This window comes from Poeciliopsis prolifica, unplaced genomic scaffold (assembly GCF_027474105.1).
Source record: "Poeciliopsis prolifica strain line A6 unplaced genomic scaffold, Auburn_PproV2 SCAFFOLD080, whole genome shotgun sequence".
Taxonomy (NCBI): domain Eukaryota; kingdom Metazoa; phylum Chordata; class Actinopteri; order Cyprinodontiformes; family Poeciliidae; genus Poeciliopsis; species Poeciliopsis prolifica.
This window is the reverse complement of record NW_026562455.1, coordinates 727,083-738,350: the sequence shown is the minus strand read 5'-3', so window position 1 is coordinate 738,350 and position 11,268 is coordinate 727,083. Positions and strand designations below refer to the sequence as shown.

The window sequence follows — 11,268 nt, the reverse complement described above, 5'->3', positions numbered from 1 at the left end:
TACAATATAACCAATATGGTAAACCTGCTTCATTTTGTTTCAGCACTTCCAGCTCCATAACACTCACAAATGACACACAGCCTGGATTCAACTCTAAAGATGACCTACAAATTTATACCGACAGACAGTGACAGCTGTGTTTTGTCTTCTTGAACGGTGCCTACCTTTTCATAGGACACCATTATGTGCAGGTTATTTATGAGACCTAAATTATATAAAATTAATATTGAAAAGCTAAAAGACTAAAAATGTTAACTTTTTGATTTGTTTTCTTTGCTAAAGCATTAATTGGAAGGTAATTCAAAAAACAGCTGCATAATCTCTACTTGTTGCCTCATGGCTTAGATCACAAAGGTCTCAGCCATAAACCAAACCTCTCACACTCATTTAAAAACATTTAGTTTTATTGAATGAGCATTCAGTTTTAATGAAAGTACAGTATAGCAATTTCTGATGGTGATTTGTCAACATGGACAGTTTCAGTATAGTACAGTTATCTGAGGACTTGATAAAGGTGAGGCTCTTCTTTAGCTGTCTTATTGAATGGAGCACAGTTACTTGCTACCATTTTCTTAAGAGTTGGGCAAACCAGGTTTTGCTAATAATTCCTTATTGATCTATCTCAAACTCAAACAAAAAAGGGATTCTTTAGTGTGGAGATCATAGAGCCTCTCAGAACGTCTTGTTTGTTAGGTTTCTATTCAGCATATTTTAGCAGAGATTGGTAGATGTTTGACTCCAGGAAACGTGGGTAACAATCTGTGTCCAGCAAAGAGTAGATGCGTTTCTGTGCTGGGAGCAGAGAGCTGCAAGAAGGAGCCTGCAGCAGCTGGAGAGTCAAATCTCGAGTTTTATTATCCAGGTTTACCTGCAAGAGAACAAACACAGAAATGTATGATTCTTGCTAATAAATTCCTTAATGGTTGTAGAAGAACAACTGAGCACATAGAAATAAAAAGAAAACATGTTAATATATTTTCTTTATGGCTACTCTATGGCCATAAAGAAGCTTTACATTGTCTAAACAGCTGAAGCTTCGTGTGAAGGCAGTGTGAAGGCAGTGTGAAGGCAGTGTGGTACCTCTCGGGGGGAACCAGGTTGGATATAGGTGGCACAGATGTGTTTAGCTCTTCTCTGCAGACTGAAGTTGTTGGATGAGTGTCTGTACTGTTCACATGCCAGGTAGAACTGAAGATTCTCCTCGCTGAATTCAGAACGCAGGAATGCTCCAAAGACTGAAACACCACCTAGCAGTGGCAGAAGAAACATAAGTGGGTTTCAGCTCATGTAAGGACTAATGTCTCAGCCAGATCTAGAGAAACTCATTCATGCGTTTATCTTTAGTCTCATTGATTATTGTAACAGTGTCTTCACAGGCCTGTCCCACAAATCAATCAAAACTGATCCAGAAGCTGCTGCTCCTGTTCTCACTAAAACCAGGAAGATAGAGTCATAACAGCAGTTTTAAAGTCCCTCCACTGGCTCCCTGTAGCTCAAAGAATAGATTTTAAAATACTGTTGTTAGTTTATAAATCACTGAACGGTTTAGCACCACAATACATTAAAGATCTGCTGTTGATGTATCAACCTTCCAGACTCTCAGGTTCTGGTTCTGGTTCTGCTCTGCATCCCCAGAACCAGAACCAAGAGAGGAGAAGCAGCTTTCAGCATCTATGCACCAAAAATTTGGAACAAACTTCCAGAAAACTGTAAAAAAGCTGAAACCCTGACTTCCTTTAAATCTCGACTAAAAACCAGCTGTTTAGAGTTTGATTTGAAACGTAATCAATTAAAAATATAATGATGGAACAATGTGTTGTTGATTCCATGATGCATGACTTTGTGTTTTTGTGTTTATGATGTAAAGCATTTTGAAATGCCTTGCTGCTGAAATGTGCTATACAAATAAAATTTGATTGATTGATTGATTGATTGATTGATTACCTCCAGTAGAAAAGTATACTAGAGACAATCCAAGTCAACTGGAGAAAACCCAGACTGTCTGTGAAGACAGATTTTAATTGAGTGAAATAATGCAGGAAGATGAAAGGTAGACTACAACTATGCTGACTTGGTGTTTGTCTTATAAAATGTAGAAAAAGACAACCAAAAAAAGAATGAAATGTTTGTGACTGTAATGTAACAAAATGTGAAAAGGGGACAGGGTGTATACTGGCCAAAGTGGCTGAAGTTTTTAGTATAGTAACTTATTTACATACTTGTGATAGAACAAAATGATTTTTTTTATATATGTCAAGGTTGATTCAACCTAAAATTGAACTGCAACTCAAAGCATTAACTCAGTCAAATCTGCTCTGATTCACTGACCTGCTTTCTTCTAAGCACAACAGATATTGCTTTAATGGATTTTTTTCCACACATATGGGTAATACTAAAACATGAAAATCAAGTTATAGAATATTCCTTTCCATATAAAAGAAAACTATAAATGACAGCAAAGTAAAATCAAGATGTTTTCCCCTTAAATCACAATGATCAGAAGGTTTTCCACAGAGGTCAGACAGAAGGTCCAGGTGAATAAAATGCTAAAAATTATTTTTTAAGCTGGTCTATTTTGACTATTTTGTCACAAATGTCAATTTAAAAATTCAAATATATACACACATTTAAGAAGCCTCATTTAAAACATATTTATTCTTAACTTATTGGTGCAAAAAACTGAAGAAAATTGATTTATTCACTGCATGTTTATGTCTGTTTGTGTAAGGTTGAGATGGAACTGCAAATGAAAACAGCCATTTAAACTATTCAGACTTCCAACACAAAAAAGACACAATCAAAACTGTCAGCTAGAACTGACTAAGGTAAGGCAAAAGGGAAAAAAATCATCCATGTCTCCCAGGGGTTCCATAAACTCCAACAATTACCTTTAAACTCGCCTGTGTATTATCTTTGTCATGATAAACAACATGTTTGTGTTGTTTATCATGACAACAGAAAAAGGTATACTGAATTCTGAAAAAAATCATCAGAGTTCAGTATATGCCTAATTAATCCACAACTCGTTAGACAGAATCCACCTTTTAGCAAAAACTGTCAGAGATTAAAAGAAACACAATATTAGTGAACATTAAGCCAGATGCTGTAAGAGACCAGGGCTGGGCTGATGACCCCTCTCTGAAGTTGACCCTAGTCAAGCTACGAAGAAAATTTTCAGTCACCTGTTCCTGACATCTGGCTCTTATGGTGATGAACACAAAGTGGTCAGATCAGCAATCAGAAGCTTTCCTTTATCTCTTCCCTCACTAAGCTCATTCCACATAAGGAAAGTGGTTGTGTGATACCAGTTCTTTGTTTTCTACAGGACAGTCTGGTTGGTTATTCTAAACCCTGTGGCAGTTTGAACTGGCAGGTATCCTCACCAATGTGTGCTGTTACTGTGTGACATTGGTGTGTCCACCATCTGTGTAGTTTACAAAACACAAGCAATTGTAAATTTTGCTCACACTTCTGACCCATCCCCTCCAGTAACTCTGCAGTGCTGCCCCCTCTCTGGCACAAACTGACCCAGGTAAACATTCAGTGGCAGCTTGATCCATCAAGAGTGAAGCAGCCAAATCACCAGTGGTCCCTGTGCATCTCTGCACCAGCAGAAAAGGAAATAGCAGCTTAAAACCGATGAATGTTAACAAAGAGGTGGACACAGCCTGAAGATGAGTAGTCAGAGCTAGAAGCAACTTTGGAGAGGGATGCATTAATTCATATGAGTGCTGGATCACCTGCTACTGATAAGCCCTAATTAAGACAATGAAAACACTGTAATAGCTTGTATTTTTCTGATATTTATTAGAAAGAATCCAATGGTATCAGTTATTGAGTTTTCTAGATTATTCTGTATCAATTTGGAAATTTTATGGACATTAAAACCTCAGTTTAGTGATCCCAAAAGTTCTAAATTTTAGGAAATTTCCTAAATTTAGGAAATACGCAAGCTTCAAGCATGCATATTCATCCTTGTAGCTTCAGGCTGCACATCATATTCGATGGTCGCTTTGTCTGAAATTGAATCTGTTGTGCTGAACAGAGCATCTGAGTCCTAGACTAGAACCACACAGCTCCTCTGATTCCTGTGTAAAACAGCTGGCTGTGGCCAGCTTTGTCTGGTTTGGCCTTTTCCTGCAGCGTGTGTTCTTGTTTATCATGCAGCTCTTAACTTAAGGGAAGCTTGAGCAGATAACAGCAACAACAAAAGATTTCACAGGTTTTCAGAATTAAACTAGTTTTGCAAGTCTGCCTAAATCCTCGTCACCTGCTAGAGTCAGTACTGTGTTTGGAACTTACTTTGACTGGACAGCAGAGTGTTCAAAGACTCGGCCCAACTTTTCAGCATGTTGTGACTGATCCGCCCCTTGCTGTGGTGGCCCACCTGACTCCACTGGCGCATGAAATGCATACGAGACCTCCTCTCTGACGCACTGTGATCGGGGGTAAGCAAGGGATTCATACAGGCAAGCATAGATCAAGCAAAAGACAAATAGCAATACAAGAAATTGTTTCACAATGAAAGTGACATTCATATTACAGATGTTAATTATCTGCAGGCGAGAAGAAAAATTATGTGAGATTCTCACCTGTTTTTCTCTTCTGCATTATACAAGTTTGAGTTTGATGAATGTGGACTCTGAAACAAAACCCAAACAATTATTTGAAAATCTTTTGTCACTTCCAAAAGAAACTTTTACAAAGTTTCACAGTGAATTTGTTTGTGTAGTTTTTACATACAGAACAAAAATAGACAATAATATTTGAATAGCCTTTGCTGTTCTACAAAAGGGAAATACAACTGATATAAAGGTTCACATAAAAATGTTCTTAAAGTATCTAAAATATAACTCAATAATAGTAATAATAATATATTGTGCAAGACAACAAAAATAATTATGTGCAGTTATTAGAAATAAAAACATCTAACTTGCAACTGAGTCGCATCACTTTTCCAATAATGTACTTAATGTGTGTTTAACATTGAAAAAGAAACTATTTACAACACAGTTTTCACAAAAACAGATGTGTAAAAACAGCAGAGTAGGAACAGAGTAGATGATTGTGCAAATGGCAGAATGTATGCAGACACATTTCCTCACTTCAGCGCTTTAAACTAGTCCGCTGATCAAGATGAATTCAGCTCATGACTCAGTCAGTATGCAGATTTGTCCATCTGCACTTATTGTACAGCTGACATACTGACTGATCCAAGAGGGAATATTTTAAATTGTGTAGCAAATATGGGTATTTAGAGACTCAATATATCATTTTAATGTAACACTTTTAAGGGAATGTGAAAGTCCAGATGGTCACTGGTAACATTTGTGCAAAGATTTATGTAGGCCCGTCACAATAACAACTTTTGCTAGATGATAAATTATCCCAGAAGTTATTGCCATAAACAATAATATTGTTTTGAGACCATTTTCAAGCAATATAATGCTTTTGCGTTATATTTTAATGCCATTACAGCAATGGCATAATAATGCAAGAAGACTTTCTCAAAGATGGATAAACTTTAAATTCTAATGAACATTTAACAGTGGAACTGGAAGACAATAAAATACACAAAATAAACCAAACAACAGAAATAAATGAATTATGGACTCAAGACTGTCCTTCAGAAAAGGCCTAGCTGAGGCCAAAGCACAAGATTGAAGACTTTTGTCATCCAGTTTTTGGCAGAAAGAGAAAAAAGGAGAAAAATAATAAGTCAAGCAAATGGAAATTAAGCTCGTTTAATTTATCATCTGATTCATTGATTTATTTATTATGATGGGCCTGTACAAAAGCCTATCACAATAAATAAATAAATTAACTCTTCAAAAGCAATAAACCACTTCATGTTCCCATCAGGAGACCCTCAGTCTCTGCCTGCCAACCAGCCCACAAAGAGCACAACGAGGTCACAGTCGGGTCATTAACTGGCCAATGATCTGAAATATGTCAGCAAATCTAGAACTGAATGTCTACAAAAGAAAATAATCAGAATGTTACCACATCCCAGTGAAAGTCCAGACCTTAACCAGGCTGAAATACTGCAGTTGGACTTTCAAAGAACTGAAACACAAATCCCTTCACAACACAATGAGATTAATAGATCAGATAGGAAACCATTAAAAATAATTCATCACTAATGAACAACTGAGTCTGCTTAGTTATCATAGAGTAATTATAGTGTTGCTCTACTGAACAGAAAGCTCATAAAATGGTTTTTATTTCATTGAGTCCAACACACTGACCTAATCTGTATGGCTTTGCTGTTGCAGTTTTGTCCAACAGTTTTCATTCGTTTCTAGTTAAAAGGCTTATAGAATAATTTTTTTAGTTTTATTATGAAAATTTTATCTGAATTTTTCACATTCCTCTCTGCATTTACATCTTAATGCTGAAAGTCATTTACTTAGCCATCTCTCATGAGGTTTGTGGTTTTCTTTAGTGAGCCTTTCTTTTAGAGGAAACATCTGCAATAGTTTTTCCTCTCCATTGTTCTGTGTGCCTGGTTGAAACTACAATTTTGATTACTACCTGTTTGGTAAATGGCCTGCACATGTGCTACATGTATAGCACTTTAACTAGTCCGAAGGGTTAATGGACTCAACTTAGTGCTTTTCCAGTCAGTCTGACCACTCAAGGTGCTTTACACTCGAGCTACCCATTCGCATTCACAAACACACACACATTTACACACCGATATGATCGCTAAGCAATTTGGAGTTATTTGCCTTGACATGTGACAGAAGGAACCTCTGACCTTCTGATTAGAACGGTGCCCACTGAGCTACAGTGGCCCCTATGAAGTCACAGCACATCCATCATTCACACGCTGATACATCAACATTCATATCAGCATAAAGCCTTTTATAGCCAAAGTTAGAAGCTAGTTTTTAAAACTGAGTTCCAGTAAAACCTAAACATAAAACTAGAAGGCAGTGCCACTAGTTTGTATCAGAATTAAATGCTAGCTCTTACTAGGCCTGGCACAATAAATAATCAATAAATTAATCCCATAATAAATGAAAACAATCATTTCTACTTCCATGATTTAATGTTACTCTTTCCCCTCTCTCTTTCTTTTAACTAGATGATACAAGTCTTCATTCTGGTCCTTTTGTCTGAACTTGGGCCTTTGTCTTGAAGAACAACTTTGTTTATAGACACTTCATAATTCATTTTATTTGTTGTTTTGTTTATTTATTTTTTTATATTTAAATGTCTTCCACTTCCAGTGTTAAATGTTCATTAGAATTGTAATCATTGCTCTTTGAGAATGTGTTCTTGCATTATAATGCCATTACCATTGGGTCACTTCAACAATATTGATTATTCTTTATCACAATAACTTCTGGGACAGATTGTCGTCCATCACGACAGGCCTAGCTCTTACACAGTGATAGGAGATGTTAGTGAGTGGAAATGTAGTAACCGTCCTACCTTATCAAAGAGACTCTTGAGGTGTAGCTTAGCAGCTGACAGTCTGGCCCTGTGATGGTGTTTTTCCTGGGACTTTGAGGAGAATTGGTTGGAGAAGACTGACAGAGACGATTCATGTTGGCCTTCTCTTTCCCCACCGTCCATGACGTCCTCAGCCATTGGAGCCAGCTGACTGTCACTGTAAGCCCTGCAGCTTTCATTGATCGCACACACTTTGAGGTGGTCCATCTCTTGCTTCCCGAACTCACGCAGGTTCTCCACACTGACGCTCTGCTCTCTGATCAGATCCTTCCTCCTAACCTCGCTGGGTGTCTGCATCGGCTCCTGAATGCTGGGAATCAAGCCAGCTGACCCTACGTCGTGTTCATCATTTTTCAAATGAGGTCTGCCTGTGACTGACATCCTCTTGCTTCCATATTCGGGCTTCTTCTGTGACTGTTGGAAGGTATCAAGATCCAGAAGGGATCCTTCAGAGTTGAATCTGCGCATGTTTCTCTTTATGACTGAAAACCTAAAACTGTCAGGCAGAAGTGCTGCAAAAAAAAGCAAAAGACATTATTGAAAACCATGAAACATAAGGTGAGACACCTTATGATATTGCTGAAAAGTTGACAAAACATATCATTTGTTCATTTAAATTGGTTCTTAAGCCCAAACCCTAACCCTTTCATCATGGTCATGAATATACAGCATAATATAGTCACAGTGAAAAACAAATGACTGAGCTTTAAGGGGTGAAAAATCAATAGTGCAAAGATAATTTTCATAAATCCTTTAGAACTACGAGTATATAAAAATAAAATATTGTCAAAGAAATCAATATTTTTAGCACCACATTTTGAAAAGTGAAATTCATAATCACACAGATTCACTCTACGTACAAGAAAATATTTCATGCTTTTAAATTAGGCAAATTTTGATTATCCCTTAAAGATAATAAAGTTCCAAAATTCTGTATCTTAGAGAAATACAAAATTGTGAAAAACATAGGGCACCCTCTAACATTCAGAGTATTTCTGCACACTGTTTCTCTGTGGTACTTCTTGAAATACTGCTGAAAGAAATGATCATGTTATACTAAATATTAACTTAGTTGCTTTTTTAGTTACTTAGTTACTCCCTGGTCTGGGAGGCAGACACTGTTTACTTTATAGATGAGACTTAAAATTTGGAGTCTTCCTCTTTTAGAGGAAGACTCCAATAAAGTTTAACACTGAAAATTAACTTCATGACTTAACCCAGGAATCTGTCTGTCATCTCTCCTGACTTTATCAAACCTTAAACCCAGTCTTACTGTGAAAGGCTTTTTCAGTCATCAGCACTCGAGTTGCAACCAACTAAACTTCTTTCTTCATATAATTTATCAATGATGCACTGACAGCAACACTGACAGCAACACTGACAGCAACACTGAGAGCAACACTGAGAGCAACACTGAGAGCAACACTGAGAGCAACACTGAGAGCAACACTGAGAGCAACACTGAGAGCAACACTGAGAGCAACACTGAGAGCAACACTGAGAGCAACACTGAGAGCAACACTGAGAGCAACACTGCAGCAACACTGACAGCAACTGAGAGCAACACTGAGAGCAACACTGACAGCAACACTGAGAGCAACACTGACAGCAACACTGACAGCAACACTGAGAGCAACACTGAGAGCAACACTGACAGCAACACTGAGAGCAACACTGAGAGCAACACTGACAGCAACACTGACAGCAACACTGAGAGCAACACTGACAGCAACACTGACAGCAACACTGACAGCAACACTGACAGCAAACTGAGAGCAACACTGACAGCAACACTGACAGCAACACTGAGAGCAACACTGACAGCAACACTGAGAGCAACACTGACAGCAACACTGACAGCAACACTGAGAGCAACACTGACAGCAACACTGACAGCAACACTGAGAGCAACACTGACAGCAACACTGACAGCAACACTGAGAGCAACACTGAGAGCAACACTGACAGCAACACTGACAGCAACACTGAGAGCAACACTGACAGCAACACTGACAGCAACACTGAGAGCAACACTGACAGCAAACACTGAGAGCAACACTGAGAGCAACACTGACAGCAACACTGAGAGCAACACTGAGATCAACACTGAGAGCAACACTGACAGCAACTGAGAGCAACACTGAGAGCAACACTGAGAGCAACTGACAGCAACACTGAGAGCAACACTGACAGCAACACTGACAGCAACACTGAGAGCAACACTGACAGCAACACTGAGAGCAACACTGACAGCAACACTGACAGCAACACTGAGAGCAACACTGACAGCAACACTGACAGCAACACTGAGAGCAACACTGAGAGCAACACTGACAGCAACACTGAGAGCAACACTGACAGCAACACTGACAGCAACACTGACAGTCTGATCTTTTCCAAGCCACTTTCTGAAACAAAGATTGAATTTAATTAGAGTCTCTGGAAAAAAACAGCACTTGGGACTGGAACCGTATCTTCCTCTTTTGGGTTCACGCATCACAATCATTGACGAACCGCAGAGTTGATTTACCTTCTTGTGTAGCAGATTAGTAAACTTTCTTTACGGCGAGTAGGTTACAGGACGTGGTTTGAAAATCTCCAAGAAGTAATGAAGCCCTGCTGCTGCCTCCTCTTCCTTCAGAAAGCTTTTCCTCTCCTCACCGACTGCAGGACAGCAGGTTCTCCAAATGTTCCTTGTGACACTAAATGCTCCTCCTCCTGCTGCCGCCACACCTTCACCTCTGTCTCAACTTGTCCCCATTCACACTCCACTAAAATGTACTGTTAGATCAAGTGTATGCAAGTATTAGTAACTGGCCATGCTGACAGAAACGCACTCAGAAACAATTTAGACTTCTGCTGACGTCATCTGGGCAGAGAGGAAAGTGGTTTGACGTTTAAGAGGGGGTCACTCTGTCTTCAACACGTGGGGGCGCTGTTACATCAGCTGTTTGAACACCTTTACATTCAGAGGCCCCTCAGATTGGAGATAATGAATACCTGCGATGAACAAATCGAAATAACTGTGACTTGTTTTTTCATAGAGACTCTGTGGGTTCTAACAAGCCCCATAACTAACGGAGGTTTAATAATACGTGTTAAAATAATTAATCAGTTACTTGTTGACTGCAGAAACGGTACTACTCCTTGAAGTCCATGTAAGATATTATTCTGGTCTTTGTAAAATGTTTTTGTGTTAACTTGTCAGATGCACTTAAGTACATTTCATTTTCTCTTTATGCAGCATGTTTACTGTACTGTTCTGTTTCGCTTGGCCGATGTCACTGTTATCTCAAGAAGTTTTGAATAAAGTTTATTAGAAAAAAATACTCTCGAAGGTGAAGGCCCGCTATGGCAAGCCTTTTTAACATAAATTCGGTTTTACGTTCCAGATATCTCAAATTGTTTATGACTAGACGTTTTAGCAATTTAAGATATCTCTAATTACATTCTGACTAGTCGAAATGACGTCAGATTTACCATTGATTTGTATGGAGACTTCAATTCAATTTTTTAGCAGTCTTATAGTTCATAAAGTTTTGCGTTCTCAACATTGCCGAGGTCTTTCTAATTTGTGGCATTTATGGACAATTTTGTGCAGGAAACATAAAATTCTGCAGGCAACTGTTTGGACAGCACAAAGGGGCTTCCATGTCATTCTTAATTCAGATATCTAAAATTGTCATTTTGAACCTATCTAACCAAAATGGAGTCGCTGTCCCCGTGCATATACCCAGCTTATTCTATGGCCATACCTAACAAATAAAGCTATAAATCAGTTGAACTTTAATTTCATCTGAAAAAATC

General features: G+C 38.4%; 1 protein-coding gene across 1 annotated transcript; it reads right to left on the bottom strand.

Annotated features, from left to right (window-relative positions):
- Positions 1 to 386: 386 nt before the first annotated feature.
- On the bottom strand, positions 387 to 10,333 carry si:ch211-152p11.4 (regulator of G-protein signaling 2). The gene is made up of 6 exons (XM_055021869.1): positions 9,992 to 10,333; positions 7,441 to 7,973; positions 4,593 to 4,642; positions 4,303 to 4,436; positions 1,081 to 1,247; positions 387 to 868 (listed from the first exon to the last, which is right to left on the bottom strand). Exons 2-6 carry the CDS (start codon positions 7,927 to 7,929, stop codon positions 698 to 700), a joined length of 1,011 nt encoding a protein of 336 aa, XP_054877844.1. The 5' UTR covers positions 7,930 to 7,973; positions 9,992 to 10,333; the 3' UTR covers positions 387 to 697.
- Between the last annotated feature and the right edge of the window lie 935 nt (positions 10,334 to 11,268).

Bases quoted from the DNA above. Each gene is read 5' to 3' on its own strand.
- si:ch211-152p11.4 (XM_055021869.1), bottom strand. From the start codon at position 7,929: ATGCGCAGATTCAACTCTGAAGGATCCCTTCTGGATCTTGATACCTTC. The intron at 4,437-4,592 runs GTGAGAATCTCA...CCCCGATCACAG, and splicing joins AATGCAGAAGAGAAAAACAG to TGCGTCAGAGAGGAGGTCTC. The intron at 1,248-4,302 runs GTAAGTTCCAAA...TGCCACTGCTAG, and splicing joins CACTCTGCTGTCCAGTCAAA to GTGGTGTTTCAGTCTTTGGA.